The sequence below is a fragment of the Athene noctua genome, chromosome 3 (assembly GCF_965140245.1).
Source record: "Athene noctua chromosome 3, bAthNoc1.hap1.1, whole genome shotgun sequence".
Lineage (NCBI taxonomy): Eukaryota > Metazoa > Chordata > Aves > Strigiformes > Strigidae > Athene > Athene noctua.
In genome coordinates, this window is record NC_134039.1 from 72,828,614 (window position 1) to 72,855,821 (window position 27,208).

Genomic DNA, 27,208 nt, shown 5'->3' on the forward strand with positions numbered 1-27,208 from the left:
TGCCAGATATTCCTAAGTTTTGGGTTCTGAACATCTCCGAACATTGGGGCCTATTAAGAGACATAACTCTGAGAATAAGTCTTTTTTCACAGTTTGTGTAGACTGTCATGAACAATTGGCTAAGGAATCTTAGGACCTCTGAGCTCAAATGGGTCTGTGCAGACAGCACAGATTCCCCAGTCTGTATGGATCTGCATGCTTCTCAAAATATATTCTCTCTTTCTCCTGAGTGCATGTGTTTGAAAAATCCAAATCTCTCCCAGCAGCTCCACACTAGAGGGTTCTGGGACAGGTCACTGGGGTGGAAACTCTAGCAGACACTTCAAAATATAGCCTGTCTGCCTTTTCCATAAGAAAGAAGAGTGAAATTGCCCCTGAACAGTCAGTTTGAAAGATGAGAATCGTTTGTGGAGCATCTCTGTGTCTTTGGCAGTCTGCAATAATTAGATGCTTGTTTTGATGTTCTTTTTCTGAAGGTGATGAAGAAGCAATGCAGCAGGAATGCAGGCACAGAAGTGTAGGGATCTTTGTGTGAGAAAATTCCCCTTGACCAACCATAGCCCTGGCAGAACCAGTCATTTTTCAAAGTAAGTCATCAGCTTTTTAACCTTCTCAAAAATATGAAGGTGTGGCTGGAAAGACTACAATATGGATGCTTCACAGATTACCTGAATAGGAATAGAAGAAGAAGATGCAGGCAGTGGGTATCCTGTTTTACTAACATTCAGCAGCCCAGTTGTCCTGTGGGAGCCAGCAGTGAGGTCCAACTGGTCTTATCCTTATTGTAAAATAGAATAATTATTACAGAGAGCACAGAGAGATTCTCAGTGTGTGGTCAGTGCCACACTGCTACCTTGGCCAGCTTCCAATGTGATACTCATCAGGACAAGATATTTTCCTTAATCCAGAAAGTGCTAACCTAGTTTTATGGTCCTTCTCATGGAATCAGTTTCACATGGATTAAGATACATGGAGAAGCCCAGTCATGACTGCAGCTGAGGTGGGAGGGAAGGAACATGGGCTGGGATTGCACTGGTGTCCTCACCTGTCCTGGGAACGTCTAGATCAAGGTCTAAATCAGGTACATCTGCAAATCTGGTGTGTTCCCCCAGAAGTGAGACAGCTGAGCCTCCACCATTTCTTGCCCCTCTTTCTTGCCTTTTCAACACGGATGTAGAGAGAATGGAGTACCATAACAGACCAGCAGGAAGGGCTGACTCCTTGCAGACCTTTTCTCCACCTGCACCTCTGTGTGTTGTTATATGTTTGTTGTAGGCAGCACTGTTCCCTGCTCAACATTGGCCCAGCTGGATATCAAGATAGGAGGAAGGGAATGAGGATGGAAGGCAGACCAGGGCAGGCAGACAGCAGCGTACTAACTCTTCTGAGATTAAAAGGCATCATATCCTGGCAGGGACTATCCTAGAGAACTGCAACTAATCATGTCTTGGGCTCAAATTTGCCCAGTTGCCAAGTAAATTTGGGTTTCTTAGCAACTGAGATTTTCAGTGTTTGATTGCCAAAGTAAGAGTGGTGAGCTCTGGGCAGTGGAGATGCTTCCAGTGAAAGCTGGCAAGCAAGGGGAGTGCAGCATTGCAGACCTCTGCCTTCCCAGGCAGGCCTCCCTTCGTGAGGGGAAGCTTTGGTGCAGAGCTGGGCACACTCCTTTCTGCCACAGAAATGGCACAATGCTCCTAAATGATGGAGGGCAGTGCGGACCCAGTATTGACTCTATTGTAGTAAAAATGATTTGCATTCACAGAAAGCAGTGTGCTTTGATTATGGCTGCATTTTAGAAGCAATGAAAACCTTTCCTGTTCTGTCAGTGTTTCAGTGCATCATGTGCAGAAACAATATAGAGCTCACTGAAGTTGCTTGAAAGCTGCTCACCACTACAGAAGATGTTGGGGTCAGGTCCTACTGGATTCATATTATTTTCTCCTGTGAAGTGGTAACATAATTAGAGGTGGAAAATAGATTAGAACAATGTCTCATAGTCTTTAAAGTACAGAGAAAAATCACAGAATCTCAGAGCAGCTGAGGCTGGCATGGACCTCTGAAGATTGTCTAGACTGTGTATTTCAGGTCCTGCCTGTTGTCTCTTGCCCTGTCACTGGGCACTGCTGAATAGTCTGGCAACATCTCTGGGCTGAGCAGTCCCAGATCTCTCAGATCTCTCCTTGTATGCCAGATGCTACAAGCCATTAATCAATGGTAGTGGCCCTTGGCTGGACTCACTGTGGTATCTCCATGTCTCTCTTGTATTGGGGAGCCTCGGTACAGGTACTGGAGATTCACCATCCTGTTGAGGTCCCACTGAATGGCACACAGCCATCTGGTGTATCAACCACTTACCCCAGTTTTGTATCTTCTTCAAACTTGCTGAGGGTGCACTCTGTCCCACCATCCCAGTCATTAACATAGATGCACCCTAGTACAAGGTCACCCCTGGGGTGCGTCACTAGTGACTGGCCTCCATATTTTCATTATAGATAGGTACAGATTAACATCTGCCCAAGTTGTTTTAAGGAGCAGGTAATGATTTTGTCCCTGGAAGGATTTGATTTCTGCTTATAAATATATGGAAATGTAAGAAGAGTTATAAATGCTTATGGAAGAGCATATTTTATTGGAGACAGACTAATAAGTGCTAGAATTTATTTTGAAATATCTGCTATGAAAATGTCTACTATTTTAAAATATCTACTACTTAGTAAAGCATTAAACATTATTTCATTTTAAACATGCAGCATTTAAGACTAACTTCTAAAACATGTATATATTTTAAAAGAACTCCATTGCATAAACAAATCCTTGCTTAAAAGTACGATGTCTTGAAAAAATTCAACATAATTTAATTGATGGCTTTTATTTTCTTTTTGTGTCTCAACCATTGGCATTCTTCAGTTTAGATGTCAACATTTCTATGCCTGGAAGCTGGGGAGAATAAAAATAGTCACACTCTAGAAAGGGGCAGTGCTGAGGGCAAAAGGTCTTGATCTTGCAAGTTCTTGCTCAAATGGAAACTCAATGGAACTACTTGAGTGAGGAGGAATTACTCACCCAGCAGAAATTGCAAAATGAGGCTGAGTTCCTTTACTAAAATGGTAATAACTCAAACATGGAAAAGATTATTCATTCTCTGATGTAACAGGACAAGAGTACAGGAGCGTACAAATCTATAATTTTTAAAGAACTGACCACAGCTGAAACACACTAGAAATCTGTTTTGAAAACAGATGAGTACCTCCAGCTAAGTGGTTAGACTGCAATGATGTCTTAACAATTGGGGGCTTTTTAAGAGTTTTTATATTTAATATAGATGAGCTACAGTGATTGCAGGCCTGTTTGGAAGCCAAGTATGTATTCATGTCAATATTAACAATGCCTTGGGCTAGACAGAAAGCTTGAAAACTATGTATTAACATAAAGAAAAATCAGTGCATTTTTGGAATTACTTCATTCTGTGGCCTTGTCACAGTAAGATGACCTAATCCTTGGGGAAAAAAAAAAAAAAGAAAAAAAAAGAAAGGGCATTATAAGGCAGAAATCTTTATTTCCTACACAGTAGAACAGAAAAGCCCATTTTATTCCAAGGAATCCATCCTATATATAAAAGACCTAAAGAGAATGAACAAATCACAACATCACAACACCACAACACTGATTGTCTGACTCTTGAGATAAGGGTGAGTGCCTAATAGCCATTTTCCAGACAAAGAGCACTCAGCTAAGAACTAGGGTACATGTCAATGAGGTTACCTGCACAATACTCACAGCTCAACAGTGATTAAAGAATATTGAAATAGGCCGCAGAAGTCTATCTCTTTTTTCACTACTCCAAGTGAAGGAGGAAAAAAAAATCACCCAAGTCCATAAATCTCTTCTCTGGCCCTTTTCTACCTGGAACACCACATTCTCTTGTCCTGAGGACCTCTATGCTGACCTTAAACTTAAGTTTGCTAGAAGAGACAGCACCCCACTTCCAGCATTCAAGGACAATCCAGTTGGTGTGACCAGACCCTGCAAGAGCACTCTGCCACACCTTGCCAGTTTCAAAGCCATTTGTAGTAAAAGGCATTTACCACAGAGAAAGCTCTATAATTCTGAATCCTTCAAACCATCATAGCTATGTAATTGCAACTAGTAGTTCTCAATCTGCAAAAACAGCATCTAAACTTTTGAATTGCTGGTCCCATTTCCCTTTGCTCCTTTTGTGACACTTCTGATTTTTCCTCTGAAAAATTATGATCCCATGAATAATTAACTAAATTCCTAACTTGCTTCTTATCTGTTGTTTGTAGTAGATATTCCCTAGCTGTAGGTTGGAAATGAAAAAAAATCTCCAGTGCAAAGCTCTTTGCTTAACACATCTTGGTGCTTCCCTCATGGAGAAGTTAATGGGCAATACAAAAATCCTTTCTATTGTTCCCGTGCACTTGATTCTTCTTCTCCTCAACCTTTTCAAATGGTTCTGTGAACATATCTATTATATCTCCTTACATGGGAAACTCTTAAGAGTCTTCCCCTTATGTATGTATAGACCTACTTTTAGTCAGTGCTGATTTCCTTCCTTAGTTTTGGTTATCTCTGAACATATTTGTTGTACTTGGAATAACAGAGCAATTACCTTCTCCAGATCTCAGTGGTTTCCTCTATGTTCTAGGTCATGATCTTGTAAGTAGATGTATGCCTATGGACCTTTGTGCCTGACCAGCTTTCACTGTTGGATGAAAGTCTAATATTCTATTTCTCAGAAGTATTTTTGTAAATAATCCACTTTCAGTTTAAGACTGCAGCTGATTAGGTTTTTTTGGGGAAAAATCAGGGGTCCTGAAAAAAATTGAAATGTCATGGTTTTTTGCTAAAGTCTTGGACCTTGCTGGTGACTGAACTACTGAAAACTGGACTGGTCTGTCTAAATTTGTGAGGATATAATCCATCAAAGGAGATTCACAAAGAAGGCTGGGTTTTTTTCCTCCTGGGATTAGCTCATTTTCTGAGCAAAGTAAACCCATATATTACATTACAATAGGTCTTCCAGAGTTTATTGTTTATTTGTGGGCCTGTTCTTTAAAGGATAAGCCAATTCTCAGCAGCTCATTTCTCTGTGACCCACTCTGACAGCTGTGACAATCTGTTTGTCACAGAGCTTAGTACATACCAATTTATATATTAAAAGTAGCTGGAGGTAGAGCAGTCTCATTTGTGGGTTTGGACCTTAAAATATGCTGTGAAGATTTACCATATTACTCCCTGTTTTTTTTAAACTATGACATTACTTTTTAACTTTTCACTTCAGTTCTCTTACAAAAGTGAGTCTTACCTGAAAAAAAAAAAAATACTGCCCTAATATCCTAATTACCCTCCATGTTACAAGTATGATAACATAGTAGTGTGGGACTACATCAGGTTGAGGCCAGTAGTGGGCTTTTTGCCATTCTGGGGTGAATTGTTCCTGGCCTGGTGCCATATGCCTGATGGTGGCATGTGTCTTCTCAGGAAGGACAAATTGCTCTCCTTCATGTTTGACAAGTGCCTGCTGGCATCCAAAGAGACCTATATTTAGTACTGGTACTGTTTAGCCAACAAACTGGGAAAATTGTCATGATGATGTGACTAGAGATTTACCAAGGCTGTTTTCTAAGAGCTGAAGAAGACATGGTTGAAGTGGGCTTTGAATTTCCATCTCTGAATCTTGTTTTTCCTATTTTCTCTGGATACAGTACATCCTTCTTCCAACTCCAGGCCTGTGGTGTTGCAGCTTGAACTAGAGCTCATTTACTATGATTTGGCATTGGTGGGATTCCTACAAAGCTGGCTATTTTGATATACAGCTTGGTACCCAAAACTTTGTTCTCCTAATTCTGTTGAACCCTGGCTGCAGCTGCCTCCTTTCACGCTACCCTGGTGACACATGCTGTCCTGTCTCCCTAGAGCACATAGGAAAGCTGAGAGCAGAGATCCAGAGAGCAGCAGCAATTGCTCTCATCAAAACTCTCTTTGCCTGTCATCTGCAATGGGCATGTGGCCTCTATACAATGCAAAAAGCTCCTGAGATTGAAAACAATACAAGCCCTGATGCTCACTGTGGGAATTTCACCACCTGTTCTTTCCCCTTGTGAAACATCAACATCAGGAACCTCCCAAACAAGTGGGGTGATACCATGGGGTTATCTCATTTCTTATTTTTGTTATTTCCACTCCACATTGGCCACTGTTCAACAAGAGCATCTGAGATTCTGTCTCCCAGAAGGCCTTGCCTATGTGAATGATGGTCTTGGTTATCTACTGTGTGTATTTAAGTTTTCAACTGGAAATTTTTTCTATAAGCTTTGCATATATAGCAGTATTAGCAAGAGTGTGAAAGAAATTACCTCTTGAGGAAAAAAAGGCAAATATCCCAATGTAAACGTGATTTGATTGCCTGTATTTAGGTTGTGTGAAGGAATGGAGATCCATATGGGATGAGTTAAACAGGCTTTTCATTAAAAGAACTTTTCAGGCACACACTCTACAACTCAGCCCAAGGCACATGCAAAAAAGGTTAGAGAAGACTCTTAATTTCCTCTTCCTTGCTTAAAAAAATCCATATGACTATTTGTTTGTGTCTTGCCACACATTCTCATAAGCAAAGGAATTTTGGAGGTATTCTTAAAAACATTGTCAAAATGTACCATAATCCTTTTCTTGGGCATTTAAACCTTCTCTTCTATTTGAAGCAAGTGTTGCTTTTGGTTCTTGCAGCTACAACCAAAACATGAAAAATCTGCTGTGCTTGCATTGGCTGTATGGGAGTTTTCTCTTCTATATGCGAAGCAGGAGGTTTGCAGGAGTTGCCGGTATTGCAGGGCTTGCTGGAATTGCATGCACTTCATTTGCTGTTTCATATTACTGACAGCTTATTGCACAACTAAGAACAAGGAGCTTCCTTTTCCCCTGTATGCCCTTTCTGTGTGTATAAAAAATTAGGTTGTTCTGCTGATTTAATTACTGTGAGGACAGATCATCTTCTCAGGCTTCTTGTCACAATACTGACATTTCTGCGGAAGTTTTAAGTGATTTGACACTTTTTATCATAGTACAGTTTCTAGCTTGTCTTCCAGTGAACAAATGTTGATTAATAACTCTTGGCATTAGGAACAACTCGCAGCTTTTGCTTATTTTCAGTAGCTCAGTAAATGGAGGGAAGTTCTTGACAACTTTAATTTGTTTTAATTAGTAGCTGAAAGACTATTTTTGTATCATTCTCAGCTTTCTGTCCATTGGGCCAAAAAGAATATGGAGAGCCTGTTGTGCATGTCTGAACTATCCACCCTGTACAGATCTATTAAATCCCTCAGATGTTTGCTGCTGACTATTACTTGAATAAATTCACTGCAGATCCCTTGTCTAGCAAATACCGCCACATGGTGACTCATGGGTATGAACATTCTTCAAGTCATAAATCATCTCTAGTCCACTTATCTGGCAGGAAGGTGTTTGCTTGCATCTTCCAATGGACCCCCTTTTCAGTGAATACAGTAGCATTAAGAAAAGTGCAAGCCACAAACCAGTTGTTGGAAGTTAGGCACTCAAGAGTAAGCTAATGCACACTCCTACTTTTACAGGAACAGTTCTGATGTTTTCCTTACAGACTTCTTGGTCAGCATTAAGGAAAAGATGCTTTTATTTGGGCAGAACAGTCAAGAAACTAAGTTACAGCAAGAATTTTCACCCCAGCTCTCAGCTTTCAGGGCCTTGCTGTTGTTTGAACTGAAAGCAGTCTCTAGCAAGAACTTGTCCTATTGCATCTCTGCTGCCAGCTGTCCTTTCTTTACAGGCCTTTTTGATCAAGAACATCATTGAGCACAGATTAATTCCTGGACTACATCCTGCTGCAAGATTTCGAGACTAATGGCAGATAGCACCTTCCTTTTATTTCTTGCACTTATACTAAGCTCAACAAGTCAATGTGTGTTCATATTAGGTGTTGGCAAAAGTACCAGAAAAGCATTTTGCAGGTTGGTTTCTCAAATCAGGCAACCAGAGCTTGAGTGACATCAATACAGCCCATGTGCAGGGGCTGGATTCTTCCACTGGGCTTGGTACTAAAATTAGACTTCCTACACTCACTTGTTCTACACCAGATGATCATTTTACCTTGGTATAGGGCTTTGTAAACCGTAGATTTTAGGAAAAAGTACACAGCAAATTAACAAGAAACATCTTGCTCCCAGCATTTTGCAATGGGATACATAGACGTGAACATGTATTGAAGATTGACGTTTCTTGTATTGTGCCCTCTCCCCTCACAGCCCGGGAGCTTTGTGGGGCTCTGTCATAGCCTGATTTGAACTATTATTGGCTCCTATGTTGTTTGACTGAGTCTGAAAAATAACCTTAGTAATCAACTATCAGCAGGTAATTTCCTCTGAGTTAAGAAAGAGCAGCCATCAGCTCTGGCTCTGCTCTGTTAGGTACGTTGGGAATTGCTGTCAAACTTCTCAAGTTCTGGTTCTGGTGTTTTAAATGAAGGAAAACTGTCTCTATTTTTGACCATTCTTGCCGGGCAATTGCACAGCACATCTTTCCCTGTGTGTATCATTCTGAGACTCCATGAGTATCTTTTCAGAGCCATTGAGGTATTTTAGTTGTAATGACTAGATACTCTGTTTCTGCAGTCCATACTCTAGAGTTAACTTTGTTTCTTCTTTCCAACAGTCTTTGGTAGCTGGGAATACTTCGTTCTTGTGCAAGTTAACCAGATTTACTAAATTGTCCTAAAGGACTGATTGTCCTAAAAGAGTAATTGTCTTATTGGTCTCATTTTATCATCCTTTCTAGTAGGCACTGAGCAGTTCAGGGGAATTATCTGTTTATGTTTCTGCAGATGTTGGGGTTTTTGTCAGCCTTCTGTCATGCTATTTTTTCTTACGGAAATCTGTATGTTTTCATGGCATACTTTTACATCTTTTAAACCAAGCTCTTTTGTGGGTTTGTGAAATTTCTGACATCTACAAGTATTTCCTTTCCCTATTTGAAAGGAAACGTTGCTATATGGATATTTGTGCCCTCATCTGCACTCATGGATCTTCTCCCTGTAAAAGTGCTGTTGCCACTGGTGCCAGCAACTTGTCTACTTCTAGTGGTGTTTAAATCGTGTTTCAAATGCTGGGGTATTCTTCAAGTTTTTGGGAGGTCTTGCTCTGAACTATGTGATATCTGCTGTAATTAAGCAAATACTGGCACACTGTTACCATCTGTACTGTGCTTTCCACACCTTTTCGACAAAATGTTGCTTTTAATTGCTTTCCTGTGATTCAGTTTCTGGTTATATTCTCGTGGTCTTGTAAATAATAGATATTTCCTGTGCTTATTTTTGATGATGTTGTAAATTAAGATATTGCAATTATGATAAAGACTCTTCCACGTATCTTTTTATTGGCCTATCTCCTGTGAAGATGATAGACTAAAGGGTGCTCTCTGAAGTACTACTTCATGAGGAGTACTGAAAGTAGCTAAGTTGCTTCTCAGAGGTCCAGCTGCTGATGCCACTAGCTAGACTGATCACAGTTTTGTATAGGATGCATACATGATACCAGTTGGGGTAACTAGGCTGTGGTGGCCCCACATTATTGCTTTTTTTGAGTCTTGGTCATCCTGGAGAAGGGCCATATTTCTGTTACCACTGCACTAACTGCATTAAGATATCTCCACTTTTCCAGTCAAATGCGTATTCACTCTAAGGTTTCTTTTCCACCTTGAGCAAATTAATAGTAGTAGTCAGGAGGGTGAATACAGGGCATTAAAATTTGTCTTCCAGTGCTTTGAACCTTGAAGCATACAGGCACTGATTTTCCTGATTTCTTTTACTGTTAGATTCCTTTTCTAAAGGGATTTGCAGTCAGGAGAAATTTTAGCAAATTTCTCGCAGTGCAGGTGTTGACAGTGTCTCTAGTTTCCTGTATTTTTGACAATTGGTTCTTTTGCTAATATTTGATAACATTTTGCTGCTCATTTCCTGGCTGTAAGAAGTGGACAGTCTATTCTGATTTTAGATTTTGAGGTCCAAGCAACAGCAACAAGGGAATAGAACTGAGAAAATGGGATGAAGACCCTGAGCAGCAACAGGGAGTAATTATACTCATTATGGCTTTACATACCAATTAAAAAAAAAAAGTTTCTATTTTATAAACTGTATTTATTCTCATTGAATAGTCCTGATAACACCAGTACTTAAGGACTGTGAGGATAAGTTTTGTATTAATTAATGAGGGAAAGGCTGTGGATATTATCTACCTGGATTTTTTGAAAAGCATTTGACACAGTTCCCAACAGTATTCTCATAGAAAAACTGGCTGCTCATGGCCTGGATGAGCGTATGGTCTGCTGGATCAAGCATTGGCTGGCTGGCTGGTCCCAGAGAATGGTGGTCAATGGAGTTAAATCCAGCTGCTGGCCAGTCACAAGTGGTGTTCCTCAGGGCTCAGTGTTGGGGCCATTTCTGTTCAACATCTTTATTGATGATCTTGATAAGGATACAAGGTGTATCATCAGTAAATTCACAGATGACACCAGGCTAAGTGGGAGTGTCGATCTGCATGAGGGCAGGGGAGCTCCACAGAGAGACTTGGGTAGATTGGATCGGTGGCCAACGTTAAGGGGATGAGCTTCCACAAGGCCAAGTGCCAGGTCCTGCACTTGGGCCACAACCACCCCATGCATGGCTACAGCCTTGGGGACGTGTGGCTGGAGCTGTCTGGAAGAAAAGGATCTGGGGGTTCTAACTGACAAGAGCTGAACATGAGCCGGCAGTGTGCCCAGGTGGCCAAGAAAGCCAACAGCATCCTGGCTTGTGTCAGCAATAGTGTGACCAGCAGAAGTAGGGAGGTGATAGTCCCCCTGTGCTCTGCACTGGTGAGGCCACACCTGGAGTATTGTGTCCAGTTTTGGGCACCTCAATACGAGAGAGAGATCGAGGTGCTGGAGCGAGTGCAGAGGAGGGCAACGAAGCTGGTGAAGGGCCTGGAGAACAAATCCTATGAGGAGTGATTGAAGGAGCTGGGACTGTTCAGTTTGAGGAAGAGAAGGCTGAGGGGAGACCTCATCACTCTCTACAACTGCCCAAAAGGACATTGTAGAGAGGTTGGTGCTGGTCTCTTCTCACAGGTGATTAGTGACAGGACAAGAGGGAATGGCTTTAAACTGCAACAGGGGAGGTTCAGACTGGACATCAGGAAAGAATTTTTCACAGAAAGAGTGGTCAGACAGTGGAATAGGCTGTCCAGGGAGGGGGTGGAGTCACCATCCCTGGATGTGTTTAAGGGTCGTTTGGATGAGATGCTGGGGGATATGGTGTAGGGAAGAACTTTGTAGAGTAGGGCTGATGGTTGGACTCGATGATCCCAAGGGTCTTTTCTGACCTGGATGAATCTATGATTCCATTCTATGAAATGCAATACTTTTCTGCATAGTTACTCTGCATAGGCTGGGTTTTTCCCAGCATTTATATGGGTGGCTGATGTCATAAAATTATTCCTCCACTTTCAGATCTCTGCAGCTCATGTAAATCTTTATTGGGAAACATGAGGTAGAAGAACGTTTATTTTTCTTGGATGTTCATTGTTCTTTCTCCAGATGCACATTGTAGGCCTGGTACAGAAAAGGAATATGGGGCCCTGTAGGGCAGCAGTCCAACAGAAAATTAAGAGAGAGCAGGGAGTGGGTGGTGGTCAGCTTTCCTGGAGGCATGATGGAGAGTTACAGGAGACACCTTCGGAGCAGCCGTGGAAAGGTGTGTATTCATGTGCGTACCCACAGCTGGCTTTTCAGAATAAGATGTCTGTGAGTACACAGGGACAGAGGAAGAGAAATGAGTTTAAAAAGTCAATGCTCTAAAAATATATTTGATGAATTAGGGGTTTTTTTTAATCACCAACTTGTGGTGAGGTCTTGTGTTTCATCCCCCTTAAAGACAGTTGATTCCTTTCTTCTCGTGCTAACAACATTGTGGAAACTCCTCTTGTTTAAAATCATAAAATCCATTGTTGCCTGTGTTTAGATGGCCTGTGGGAATATAGAACTCTGGAGGACAGGGTAAACTAAACAAGCTTTTATATAGGAATAAATAAAGGTTTTTAAGGACACACTAATCTCTGAAGAGCTCATGTTAGCATTTACAGAAAGCAGGGGGAGACTAAGAAAAGAATAGTGGGAATAAATGAGACTTTAGGGAAAAGTCTTCCAAGAGATGCATTCCTCAAATCCTTGAGAGGGATACTTAATGAACGTTAATGAACTAGTTCTGCACAGCAGTTGCATGAATCCCATGAAAGGGTGATGCTGGCTGTGCACTCAGAGCCCTCGAGGTGGGTGAACGGTGCCATTCCCTCCTCAGATGGAGGGTCATGGGTCTGCCTTTCCTTCTTCAGAAAATGTGAACAGCAGGGGCAGAATCTGTCATCAAATGGCTTTTGGTCTGGCCTTCAGTGCCACGTCCTTAGCCTTGCCTCAAAGCCCCAGAGCACACAGCTCATCCTGGCATTCAAACCCTGACTTCTACACCCATTTTTTTGCCAGGGCTACTGCCACTGGGTCCCTGTTGCCCTGGGAAAGATGCAGCTGCACCATATGGCCACCTAGTCCCCACAAAGCTGGTGTCAGTTTCCACAGGACCTTCAAGGCTCTGCTCTTGTTAGAAGCCACTCTTTGCCCTCGCTTTGGTGTGCTGTTGCAATGAGAGGTTCCTGAAGACGGTAGTCTGGAAAATGAACGTTTAGCTAATTAGCATCTCACTAGAATGCAAGGTCTGCGGTGGCACAAAAATAATTGCCTGCCTTTGCATGAGGCATCACCTTGAATCAAAAGGTGCCTGCCTGGAGTATTTCAGTTTCAGACTGCTTTAAAGTTACTGAGATCTCTGGGTACTTTTCTCCCCAGGCAGGCAGAATTGTTTTATGAGGTTTGGAAAATACATCATATTCTGTGGGAAAGAAGCAGGTTTGTAAAACAGAGACACTGTCATGAACTTCATCAAAATGAAAGATAACTTTGGCTGGAGGGAGAGCATTTCCTGAGGAGACCTGTTTATCTCACTGAGATTCTTTAGTGCAGAGACATTTGACAGCTGAGCAGAAGAGCTGCCATGCTGCATCAGAGCCAGAGTCTGTCCAGGTTGGTATCCTGTCCCTGACAGGGGCCAGCTCCAAATGCTTCAGAGAAAAATGCATTTCTATCGTGATAGGAAATAACTTCCCTATGTGATGAGTTTAATGCTGATTACAGACACTTGCTGGTTGATCTGGGGAAGAAGCACTAGACTAATTGTTTCTTTGCCTTTTTTTTTTTTTTTTTATATATATTTGAGGTAATTTAATAGCAAATATTCTGAGCAAAATTTAGCTCTGGCCATATCTTGAATTATTTTAATGAATTCTTTATCATGGAACTACATTGTGGCAGCAGATTTCTTGGTTATTGAATAGTCATAGCCCTCATAGCCTTTTGCAAGATAGTCCTGATAAAGGAAGATTATTCAAAGGCAAAGGAGGATCTGGCACGAAGTCTGAGCTGTAGTTTTAAAACTGTTTTGTACTATGGGCCATTAACATTTCTGTTTTCTTTCTCTTCCTCCTTTCAGGGAACTTGCCTGCTTATTCTTCACTACATTAGATTTGACCTTTCTTTGTGTATCTACTCAGTGTTTATCTTTTCAAGAAATACTGCTATCTACAGATTATTTTCCATTTGTTTCTTCATCCACTTAATAAATGGATTGGTGGTAAACTCTGACCATAGACACTACAGCTTTGAGAGTGTGACCAGCACTTGCAAACCATGACTCCTAATGCTGAACACCAGAGAGATCGCACCGGAGTGTGGGATGTGCTTGTACTTACCAGATATAGCACTTCTGCCATACACGGGTCTCTTTTGTTAGCTAAAATTAACTGGCATGTGTTTCTGGCACTGTGCTGCTGCTGCTGCTTCCAAAGTGACAGCCTCTTCTTTTGCATCCCCAGGAGATCACCTGAGAAATGGTACATCTTTTTCTAACACTGCCTACTTGCCTTCCCCAGCCTGTGGAAGGCTCTTGCCATGTCAAGTGCTGCCGTGCACCCTCTGAAACGACAGACCCCCATTCCTAGGGGTAGGAAGGAAAGAGTTCTTCCTCTCAAGTGCCCACTTGCTTGTTATCAACAGGCAGGACACCAGGCTCTCTCTTGCTGGGTATGAAAGATCCACTGATGCTCAAAAAGCCAGGAAAAGCCACATCCTTCTGACCATCGCCCTGTATCATACTAGAACTGGTCACCAATGCCTCTTTTCTCTAATGACATAATGACATACAAACCTCACATGGTTGTCACCGTATCATTTGTATCTTTGATTAGTCCTTAATATTATCGGTGTAACTGCAGACAAACTGCTTTCTCTTCTCCAGCATGAATTTTACTTTCTGTAAATGTGCCACAAAGTATAAACATGTATTAGTGCTTTTTCTGGCCAATTCTGCCTCCAAAATGCAGAGAGAGGTGAGCATGGCAGGAACCTCTTCCTGCAGACTTCTGTCCAGAACAAGCAATTTTTGGAGTGCTGTTTCCAGTGTACACTGTGTAAATTGCAATTAAAAGACTCACGGAAACATATCAGTGTTTTTCAGATACTTCGGTATTAACTCAAAGGGCCCACCAGACCCTGCAGACAGTGTGGTATGCCAGATTTTAATAATTTCTTATTTTCAAGACTATTTTACACAAGCTGCACTAGAAAATCATCAGCACAGAATTTGTAATCTACATAATCCTTGGGACTACTCATGTGGATTTGCAGAACACTGTTAGTAGACAGTAAAAAAGGTTTATAATGAAAAATACCCTAAAAGAGTTATAATTTCCAATGATACTTTTCTCAAGTCAGTTGTTCATTTCTGTATCATTGGTCACATTTAAGAGGAAATTCTAATAAATATGTGTTAAATAAGGCTAGATATTCTGCTAACGATAGATTAAATACCTCTAACAAGTGCAACCAGCGTATTCACTGAAGATCTAAATATAATCATGCTGTGCACCTCAGCTCCCTTTCAACTTCTCTTTCTGTTCTGGAACATAATTAGGATGGAGCCTTTGGGACACACTCATCACTAACCAACATCTTGATGATCTTGCTGGAGCCAAACTATATGTCAAGTCACAACCCAGTCTGAGGTACTGACTCTAAGAATAGATTCAAATTTCCACTTTTAGGTGCAGTAATAATGTGAATTTAGACTACCAAAAAAAATACATCTTAAAGTATCTCTTAAAAGAATTTTCCAAAAATATTAAGGCTAACAGGAGAAAAGGATGATAATTGAGACCTACTCAGAAAATCTAGCCATTTCTCCCTCTGCATATGCTGTGTTAGAGACTGAAAAAATGTGGTTAGTGACTAATTTGCATTTCCTGGGTTTTAGCCCTTACAAACCAGCTGTTCTGAAGGGCTGATGTCTTTACGTACTGGAAGATATTAGGCCCAAACTCAGGAAACTGTGGTTCAGCTTCCTGCTCCAGAAGTGGTGGCTGTGCTAAAGCTCCAGCTTTCAAGGCCTTGGGTACGGAGCCGCCACTGCAGAAAGTGACAGCTGTATTCTGCACTGGGACGGGCAAACATGTACTTGTGCTCACCTCCTCACCTGAAAAGCCATTATACTCCACCTTGAAGCTGGACTGCCTCAAACCACATCTCTATCACTTTTGCTTCTGTTAGGACTTGCCAGAAAACAGTCAGTTGTGGGTGGAGGTTTTAAGAGGCACATGAAGGCCAACAGATAATCAGCCGTATGAATGCACAGCTATTTATAAATAAAGTGCTGGTAAGCTGCCTAATAGCTTGTTCTGTAGGTAAAAAGGAGATCTGGCAGCTACTTTTCATCTCCCAGAAGTCAGGCTGGCAAACACCCAAAACCCAGCGCAGAGGGGGTGCTTAAAGGAAGACACAAGGCAGCTTAGCACTGCCCAGGCAGCCCAACTGTGGGCTTCATGGGCAAGGAAAGCAATGAAGAAGTTTGCTAATTAGCTCAGCAAAGAGGTGTTTCAGATGTCTGTAACAAACACTGTATACAATTCAATATAGCACATTGTAAACTGCTGATAAAAATCATCAAAGTTTAGTGTAGGACTAAACTGCTTTCCCCTGGGTGCAGATCTCTTGTAGACCTTTTTCTGTGAATGGAGGCTGCTTCTAGAGTGTCACTTCCCTTGAAGTTGTGATTAGCATTTATTTCCCCATGCCCGAGTTAAAATTAGCAATAGATTTACTTACTTTTTAAAAGAAGGAACTTACTACAGTCTTCAGACTTTATAGAGCAAACCAGGAATGAATGAAGTGCTCTTAGAAAGTGGTACTATTCTATTCGCATTTTACAACTGTAATAATTTAAGATATCAAAAATCATATGGAATTATTAATATGGAACAAAACCAATTCCTCTGAGTGGGACTTTGAATATGATTTCTTATTGAGATTACACAGTCTTTAAGTAACTGGATAAAAAATAATTATGTGTATTTTGGGCTAAAATGCTTATCCATTAATGATATATGAATAGAACATGTCAATTTATTTCAGATCTATAAAATGCAAGTCTAAAAATACCATTTTACAGACAATATTCACCATTTAGTTTACATTTTAGTACAGTTTTAAGCCTATCTTGCACCAAATAATAACAACGTGACAGAACAACAAAATATTCTACATTTAAACTTTTTAGACTTCCTTAACTAGAATCTACCATATATATCAAAAATAGTCGTGCACAGTAACCAATTAAACATCTACATTTCAAGAATAGATTGGCTATATCTCATAACTGAGACATCAATTACAGTACACTTATTAAAAATCCTTCAAAAATATACTCAGTAGTAACAGTGGTAGCAGTAGTTAAAATCTTAACAGTTCTGTGAAATGATCAAAGCAAATGATAACAGAATTAAAAAATTCAGTTAATCATTTATATGTAATGTAAAACCCATGTAACACTACAATGAAAAAGGAAATTACACGGGCACAAGTGCAAAAAAGCAATATTGTAAGCCATCTTCTCTCTTTGGTAAAAATCAATTAGCAGGAAGTATACCATAATAATTAAAGTCAAAGGCTAATTCATGCTATATATTTTTTCCTTTCCTACCACAGGCAGACTTGATGATTTGCAGGCATCTTACAGTAGAGAAGTTAAAATTCTACTTAACACTGCCCATTGTTTTCTCTTTTAAATATTGAAATTAAAGATAAGGATTCTTTTTCTTTCATAAATAGTTTTTCAGTAGTATAGTCTCTTAAGGAATTTAAAAATAAATAGCAAAATATACACAATTTCAAAGATTACATTTAATTCCTTCTAGGTATATCCTGAAAATATATCACCAAAGAATAAATAACTTTGGGTTTCTCAAATATTTGGTAAAATGTCAATTACTCTTACATAAGGAGTTTTCTCTGAGGAACAAGGAAGTACCATTGCTTTTTCTACAAAGCTTTTACTACACAGGTGGAATTTTAGTAACTTTACAGTAATAATACAATCTGTAATATAATACAGATGTTTTCCATTAAAAAGTACAGTAAAAAATCTTTCAAAATTAAGTCTTCAGAATTTCAGGTTCAAACCTGAGGAACTTCCAGGTAACTATGAAGTTCTCCTGGCAAAACTGTGAAGCTCAGTTGTCTATGTCAGGAGGCTACAATAATAGTACGGTAATATCCTCTAATAGTAGCGCCAAAGCTGTTTTCTGTTGATGGCAAAACTGAAAATCCAAAAAGGACAGTGTTAAGAAAGGGACAAAAGAGAAGGATGTGGGTGAAGAACACTTGACTGTAAGCCATCCTGAGAAAGAAGTGAATTGCCTACAGGGATTTCAATATAACCATAGATTTGAAATAAATTATTCTGCTTTTGAAGGGCTTGAACCTTGTGAACAATTAAGATAATGTCATAGGGAATTTCTATTTCAATTTGCAGGTTATCATCTTACTCAAGCTCCTCCTTCACATTTATCTGAAATTATTACTAAAGAAAACAAGAAAAACGCAGGCCACATCAGCAAAGTAACTAGGTAAAAGCATCCAGCAACTTGATGTGTCATTAGATATTAAAAAAAAAAAAAATCTTTACTGCAGGAAGATCTTCTGGAGGGGCAGAGCATAAGTCTTTGCCTTTTTAGAAGATTCATTTAAGCTGCCAGCAAAGTAAAGGCAATTTTGACTGCTCATTTATGCAGAATTCATAAATAACATGTAGGTTTACTAACCTCCTATTCACACCCACAGTTAATTTACATAATATATTAAGCAGAATGCTTTTCTACTCCTTGTTTGATTCCAAGCACAAGATGTAAAAACCAGTTAAATTGTACAGTCCAGCCCTTATCTCTGCAAACCTCTATCTGATCAAGAAAATGCTTTTTGGCATCTTCTTCACTTTTCCCTACTGTCAGTGCATCCCGGATATACTCAATATCCTCTTTGCTTGTTAATTGGGGCATTCCAGTCATTAGCATCATGGAGAACAGGATGATCAGCAGGTTTGTGTGATGTCGAAGAGCTAAGTAAGCCTTCACACATACGTCCTATAAGAGAGAAGAATTTTTTGTTAATTGATGAGGTGAACTGAGAGGGATGGTGTAGGAATGTCACAAGACTCACATTAACCAACAATATTCAATCACTCGAGTATGTCAGAGAGAGGAGACCCAACAGAGCCATTCACTTGAGCAGAAACGTGAAGAGAACTTCTCCTTCTGTCACTTGGTATTACTTCGTTCATCACCACACCTTGGGGCAACAAGTACTGTTTTGGTGTACAAACTAAAGGATCTTTTAAATAATATTATATTAATTACTGAAGCATAAAACCTTAGCTTCACCAGAATTTCAAATTAATTTCCCTGTTGTATAATCACTTTCTGTGGCTGTTATAAGAGACAGCAATACTTCATTGTCTTCCTTGCCAACTGGCATGGTCCCGTTCAAAGACCACGGCTGGCAAGTGATACTGAATAAAGCAGCACTTCCAGGGGACTGTTCTTCATTTTATATGTATGTCTATTAACTTCGCAGAGGTGACATCTTATTTAATAGAGAAGATTTTTCAGGCTTGGTGTTCTAAGAAATTTTTCCAGCTGACAGCTCTAGTTTTCAGGCCCACTGCCTTGCTGTAGGACTTCTATGTTTACGTACTGTCATACTGGATTCCACAGATTTTTATAGCTTTTTCACTTCCATATATAAGCAATTTGTGCTTAACAACATAACCTTTAGAATGAAATTTCTTCAGCTTAGAAAAACATGCAATGCTTTTAAAAAAATGTTAAGTGACTAATACATAATGATTATTTCTTATATTAAATTTATTACTCATTTACTTTTAGAAATAACATCTTAAAGAAGACAATGCAATGAAGAAATCAATCATATATTAGAAAGTTAAATTGGGCCTGCAATGCAGTAATGTAAAAAGATGAAAAATATTTCCAAGAAAGTTGTTGCTATTAAAAACAAAGATGAAGAAATGCTACTTTCTACACAAATAAATATTCAATTTAACCTTTACACAAATATATATGAATTTATTAAAGAATTCTTAAGAAGTCCAAATATTTTCACATAAAGTTCCACCAAATCTCATCAGCTCTCTAGAACACTGTTTATTTTTGACAAGGTGTATGTTTGGGGTTTTTTCCTTAGACAGTAAGAAGCGCACAAAAATCTGAACATCTACCACGGTTCACATCATCAACACCAGGACAACCAACCAGGCAGGTCAGGAAGATACTAAGGAAGGAAGATGGTATGTTGAAGACCTGTCTGTAGGGTTTCTTTTTACCTATTGCCTGGGCCCTCAAATCTTTCACTGTTTCCAAATAAATTCTGTCTTGAAGTAAGATCATACTTATGAACTCCAATGTTAGTTTAGCTCTAGCAAAGCAGAAGATAAATTGCAACAGTCAAAGCACAATTTACAGCAGAAAACACCATCATCTTTTCACGGGGATTAGTTTCTCTCCATGACACCAGGTGAAAAAATAAAAAAAAGAATTTCTACTTATGTATTATCAACTTCAGACAGGGAAAACTTGTCACAAGAGTTAGTGTGTGTTTTGTTCCCCCTGAAAGAGATGAAAGCTCTTTATAGTTACATCAAAGAAGGTTTTATATTTCTCTATAGATGATGCACCTCACTACTGCGAGTGTCTAGACAGAAAAACAATTATGCAGTCAAGAACCTGGCATCACTGCATCCCAAAAGCAGTCCTTCCAGGAATTCAAAAGATTTAAAAAAAATCTGTATCTGCCTGTTACAGTTATTTATTCAGACAGGAACCGAATGGAGTTTTGAATTACCATCTTCCAAAAAACCTAATTTTTACACTTCTGAGAGAGGCAGAGAGAACCAAAAATAACACATATGTATGTGTCACGGATACGTAGATGTTTACCATGAGATTAAGAAAAAAGCTGCTAACTAACCTAAAGCCACAGGCAAAAAGAGAGGAGCTAAGGAGAAACCAAAATCCCATTGTCCAACAGACAACAAAGAATAAGTATTCTGAGAGCTTTAAATCATCCTAAGTTTAGTATCCTAAAGGTCAGGCATTTTTATAATATAAAGTGTCCAAGTTCTGATATATAGGCCATCTCTTCCCTGTACTATTTTGTAGTATTATTTGTAGTATACTACAAATAAGTATTTTTCAATTAGTGATTTTACACCTTTCTGCCACCTTCAACAATCAAATACATGAGATTTTGTAAACAAATGGTATAGAAGAATTTGATTAATACTGAGAATACAAATCTCTGCATTGTGTGCAGAGCAATGAAAATATAATGAATTAAATAAATATAATGAATAAAAATACATTCAAAATCTAATGCAAAAAGTAGCAAAGACAATTTTAGGCAAACTAATAATAGGTAGGTGGACAAAACTCAAACGACTACCAAGATCTTAGATGAGGTTCTGTCAAGGGTTTCTACTAGTAAGAAGTGAAAAAGTTGTGTGTACATAGGAGTATGAGAGTTGCATAGGAGCAAGAGACTTCAGCCAAAGGATAGAAAGGAAATGCCACCATATATGACACAGCAAGAGAGATCTGGGAAGTACTAAGGTGTTGGAGAACGGCTTGCAGAGAGCAAGGCCATGGGTCTCTGCAGAAGCTGATTGCAGCCGCACTAAGGCAGCTGAAAAATTCATAGATGGAACATAAAAGTACTTGTCTTCTCAGATTAAGTCACGCTTAAATACATTTTTGTTATTAGAACAAAATACCATCAAATACTGCTTCCTACTAAGCATTTCTGTGGTGTCGTTAATAACCTCTGGTCACTAATTTTCATTAAACCATCATAAGGAACATAAACAAAAAGGGAAGCAAAATTTAAGAGCTAATAGGAATGAGCTTTACTGCTAGTTCCAGAAAAGTTGTCAGTCCACTGACAGCTTTAGAAGTTCACTAATAACAAACTATACTCTGTTGCAGTGAACTCTGGTCAAAATTGTCTAATTAACCTCCTCTGACACTGCAATACGAGCTATGGCTAAAACACCTGTATGGACTGTATCCAATAGGTAACAGAGAAATAAAAAAGTAGGTATTTTAAAATATTAAATACACCAAAGCCTGTAAAAAACAAAAGGATTCCTCTAAAGTACAACCCATTTTAATGTAGTTGAAGTACAAATTAATGACAGGCTCTTAAAAATTAATGAAGGATGAATGCTGAGAATTTTCCATTAATACATGAATGAGTCAGCAGGCACACCAAATGAATCCCTCAATATTAGGAAACATGATGAAACCAGCCAGTTGAAAAGTGAAGCTATAATTCTGTTTGTTTTTGCACTCCGACCACACAATTTTTTACAGCAGAATATGTGATAAAGACCTTGCTCTGTGTTACTACTCTACTTGTATTAAAGTATTTGAACTTTCTCTATTGGTCTTTGAGACAGAAAAGCCCTTTAATGTACTACCACAATAGCAGTTTATAAATAGTATCTAATATAGCAGAATTGGACATGAACTTACATTTTTTTGGTCAGTATTATTATCTGTGCCTAAATCACCCCACTTAAAATGACCGGGTCACATATCACAGTCACAGTTCACAAAGGTAAAGCACATTAATCACCTTTCATCTGGTTAATGACACTGGTGGAAACGACACTGGCACTTACCAGGGCATTCCTAAACCCTCTGCATTAGTGGGATGGGTAGCAGCATCTAGAAATTCATACTGGAGTAACAAAATGTGTATTCAGTCAAACCCAGGACTATATGATGAATCATAGCTTGTTGAAGACAGGCTAAGACAAAAATCACCTCCTATTGCTTTTGGTATTTGGGCTGCCAAAGTAAAAATTCGATACTCTCTAAAAAGCTGAATGATACATATGTAAGAATACAACACTACCTTACTGCAGATGTTAATCTGATTTGATTGGTAAATTAGTGGTGGTGTTCAAATTTAATCTGATGGTTTTTTTCCAAGCGAAGTCCATCTTTTGCCCATGACGTAATTGGGGAGTGAGCCCTCCCTGTCCTTGTCTCAACCCATGAGCCTTTTGTTGTATTTTCTCCTCCTCATCCCAAGCTGGGGAGTAGTAAGCGAGCAGCTTCGTGGTGCTTAGTTGCTGGCTGGGCCTAAACCACAGCAGCTGTACAATCATGTATATGTTCAAAGGGACATATTCACTATCCAACAATAAGAACTTTAATTAGATACTCAGCTTAGAAAACCAGATTCCTTACCAGAACAGAGACACTGGTTCATCCACTGGGAATCCAGAACATCTAAGTTAGGCTTTTGCTTTGACTCACACTCTGGAGGAGACTTTTTCTTTTGAAATTACAGGGAACCTGCTTTCTAAATCAGGCACTTACTTAAAGTCCCTGAAGATAAGCACAGGAATAACACCCCAGAAATCCATCTATTTCTGCTCAGCCACACTCTCAGCCATTTCATTAAACATACTGAACAGCATTTTGCTTTGCTCCCTCCTCACCCAGGTCCTACACAAGCTTGAAAAACCACAACTGCTTTGGAAGGACTGAATTTCAAATAGAGGATGCAATAGAATAGATTTTTAACACCATTCTTTTATTTCAGAGTGTTAAGTACATCCACTTCACAAAACCAGAATCTGACATAGCTTAGGGTCACTGCACATTTCTATTCAGCTGCAACAGTCTGAGGCCCAGAACACAAGGGCAGAATCAGGAGGGAGTAACTCTGGCAAAGCCAGCTGAGGAATGCCTCGCACCTGCTTGTACTACGTAGAATGCTCTGCTTAGTGCTGTGAGTCTCCTCTAATTGCAGAAATACTGAAGGCCTCTACAAAGTATTTTCCATCAAGATAAGAACTGCCTATCTGGTCTGCTGCTAACTCAAACTCTTCAATGTGCCTTTTTGGATGTTTGAATTCGAGTTCCCATAATCCTACAGATAATTTTTGCTCTGAGTTGGGACTAAAATCTCTCGGAATTGTATTATGATTCAGCAAATTTTATTAACATAATACCCAGGAGCCTAGACTTTTGAAACTAAGGCACTAATGTTCATTTCAGAGGGTAAAAAACATCGCTTAATTGATTTGCAGCTAGATATTCATGCTTTACCTGAAATTTATGGAAATGGAGACTTGTCTTCTTCCCCGAACTCCCCATGACAAACAGAAAATCTGGAGTCAGGACAAAAGGAACTCTTTCCTTATTAATTCCAAGGAAGCTTTTATAATTCCCAAGAATATGGCCAAAATCAATATGGAAAAGGTTACCTTCATAAAGAGAAGAAGTCACAGTTAGGCTCAAATACAATAAAGTGCCAAGAACATTTACTTGTATTCACAATCATTCCAAAATCTCTTTTTGAGGGATATATGATCACTCTTTAGTTCAGCAGAAAAGACTATATCCTCTTTTTTTTTTTTTTTTTTTTAAATATATAATTCTGTCCTCTTGGCAAAGTTATTTTTTATTTTACTTTGGCAGTTGTTAAAACCTGGCAGAACTGCTGTATTTTCTAAACATATACTCACAGCTTGTCAGAAATCAAACAAAGAAAGCTTGTGCCTCAGATCCATAACAATCAGCTTCCAGCACATCACTACATGAAAAAGGCTTGTGGATTGTGAACCCATGGGATTCTGGCATTATCTGGTTCCTAGGCTAACATCATTGACTAGAACATGCTTCTTCCTCGCAGACCTGCGTTACCAATTTCTAAACCAACCTGTACTGTACAGAGTAAGTTTGCGTTGTCATCCTTTCGATAACTTTGACATTGTAGTAGGGTATCAGTTCTCAGGAAACTGATGAAAAACTCCCCTATTAAGGACTGCTACACCCACGGGGCTGGAGCATACTGCTGCTCTTCGAATTATGTTATTACTTTTACTGGCAGACAAGATGTAAGGACAAAAGAGTTAGTGGTACATGTATAAAAAAGATAAACATCAAATGATGTAAGATGATACAGTGATCCGTAGGTGGAAGATCCTTAGACGTTCCAGCATTTCAGCCAGTTTCTGAGTTCTCCCAACCTACCAAATCTGACACTCTCTGCAGCTCTCGCAGACTGACATCCTCTGGCTTCTGTTGCTCAAGACAGGTCCTGTTAAAGACTCTACGGCAAACCTGCTCCTGACCACAACAGAATAACTTTCTTTTTTCTGTTGCCCTTTCTATTGACCTGTCCCTCATTTTCTCCAATGGGAACTAACATTGCATTATATTATATATAATGTTGAAATTAAAGCATTTCTTTGTCTTCTTTTTCTCAAGGATTTCTGGTAAACTTTTTTACTGTAGTCTTCAATTAGCTCATTTCTGCCTTCAGAGTACTTCTCTCTAGCCTTCAACAAGTAGAATTTTAACTATAATATGATTAATATTAACTACACAGCCTCCTAAATAAGCCCCAAAGTATTTTCTGTCTCATAGCATTATGTAAAGACTAATTACAAAGTAAGAGGATCATGAAACTGGAAGTGAATTTCTCAGATCAAATAAAACTCCTCCATAATGTACTGCTCATTCTGGTGTCTTTTCTGGGGCTTCCATAGGTAAGTAAAATTAGGGATGAACCAGTGTGAGCTACAGAAATAATTCCCAAAGCTTGTAATAAAAAAAATATTGTGGTTCATTCAGGAGGATTGCAACCAGCCCACAAACTGCAGTAGCAAAACCAATACACTCCACGTACACTTATTTTCTAGGATTTTCTACAAGGGTATATAATTATGTTCCTCGGAAGTGAAAACTCATTAACATCTGAATTCTGACATAAATATAGTTCCGCTGAACACTGTCAGAACCACATCCACACTTCAGACAGGTGAACAGCTGTCTGCTTTTTAAAGTTTTTTGGCTTTTAGATCTTAGATCCACACACTAAAAAAAAAGTTTTACATTCCTCATGAATTAGTTTGCAACAAACTTGCCCTTGGAAAAGAATGGCATTATTAATTATAAATATCTAGAGTCTATATGAAGGCTGAAAGGGGTGACAATATGTTTTAATGTCACAGGAGGACCTGAACTTGCAAGTAATGCTGACAGAACTGGATTTTGTCTCTTCATTTGTTGTTAAATGCATAATTTATTAAAATGAAAGATAAGTCTAATGAAGTATAGACCACCTCCACTTCTTCTATGAAATTCTCAAAAAATAACTCACCTGTTTCTGTAATCATAATGTTGTCATTGTGCCTATCTCCTATTCCAAGTACAAAGGTTGCCACACAGTATCCAGCACAAGAATAAACAAATCTTTCCACAGCTGCCTGAAACTAAAAATAAATCTTAGAGATGTTAAATGCTTCAATGCTAGAAATTAAATTCAGACATTCTCAAAGCCTTTCTGTTGACATGTATCTACCAACAGTCAGACAAACTGTCTTATACCACTGCACAGCAGAGATGAAGATCACAGCCCTGCATTACATTCCCTGTACTATGCAAGCAGACTCTATCCCTTAGCATGAATAAAATAAACATATAGTCATCCACATTTTCTGAGAAAAAAAGCTAGCAGAAAGCTCTAGTAGGTCAGTGGACCTACCTAAGCAAAGGAGTTGTGAGTACCCAAACATGTATTTAAATCCTCTAAAACCACACTGCCTTTCAGTATTCTTAGATGCCCTTTGAATCTGCTCCTCATGTATCACTTCTAAATACCACTGACAAAGGAGTCATTTCTAAAGCATCTTGTTTCTCAGGAGCTTGGCTGTCAGCTGGATGCTAAAGGCCCTTTCACAGACACCCACGGCTGAGTACAGGGAAAATGAATGGATTTTTCAAACTCACACAAGTAACACAAACACAACTGTATGGGCTCTGTGCTTCTAAACTAGTAGGGTGCATTTGAAAATCCTATTTAAGAATTCAAAGAACTCACCTTCTCTTCAATCATGCATCTTTCCTTGAGCCACTGGTTTAGTATTTCATCCTTAAACGCACCAGTGTTGCCAACTGTACTTTGTTGAATTTTGGCAATTGTTGTAGCATCTTTCACAATTTCGATCATTCCTAGAGAAAACAAAGAAGTTATTAAATGTATATAAAAGCATTTTAAAATATGCAAAATTAAATTTAAAACTGTGATTTTTAAATCAACTGCAAAACTTAACAGGTTGTGAGCAGAAATTTATTTTACAGGCAACAGTGGTTCTTGTTCATTTACAGATGAAACCAGCCAGAGCTCATAACTAGTGTGGCATACTAAATTCTTCCATGAGAATGTAAAACTTTTTAAAATGGAAATAATCACATCATAAGTGGGGACCCTCTGCATAAGGCTTTCCCCCAAGAGAGGAACTCCCTCCTGTCCTGATCGCCTGCAGAAGCCCAGGAACCATTCACATTTCCACCAGCTTCTCTTCAACTTCATAAATTTGAGGAGCTGAAGGGAAGCTGCAGTGTTGCAGCAGCCTAGGGATCCAAGTGTTGTCAGAGCTGTAGCACAGGAACAGAGCTGGCCCTCCTGCAGTAAACCAAATATAAGCTTAAGGGTGCATATGCACAGAAAGGTTCAAAAATATCAATACACAGTGAGGTATAGCAGTGGGACTGCTGGTGGAAAGCTCTGGCTGTTGGGGCCCAGATGTCAGCCCCTAAACTGAACAGATCCTCACAAAGGCAAATCAGCACATCACAGCAATATGGTACAGAATCAA

General features: G+C 39.3%; 1 protein-coding gene across 3 annotated transcripts in view; it reads right to left on the minus strand.

The window, feature by feature from the left end:
• Nucleotides 1-16,564: 16,564 nt before the first annotated feature.
• Nucleotides 16,565-27,208, minus strand: part of PIK3CG (phosphatidylinositol-4,5-bisphosphate 3-kinase catalytic subunit gamma) — a 34,969-nt gene continuing 24,325 nt past the window's right edge. For all 3 annotated transcript variants that reach the window (XM_074903331.1, XM_074903333.1, XM_074903332.1), the window contains 4 exons: nucleotides 26,431-26,561; nucleotides 25,711-25,822; nucleotides 23,652-23,809; nucleotides 16,565-18,599 (listed from right to left, as the gene is read on the minus strand). In XM_074903331.1, the coding sequence (XP_074759432.1) occupies nucleotides 18,318-18,599; nucleotides 23,652-23,809; nucleotides 25,711-25,822; nucleotides 26,431-26,561 (683 nt within the window). In that variant the 3' untranslated portion in view covers nucleotides 16,565-18,317. The remainder of the gene's footprint in view (nucleotides 18,600-23,651; nucleotides 23,810-25,710; nucleotides 25,823-26,430; nucleotides 26,562-27,208) is intronic.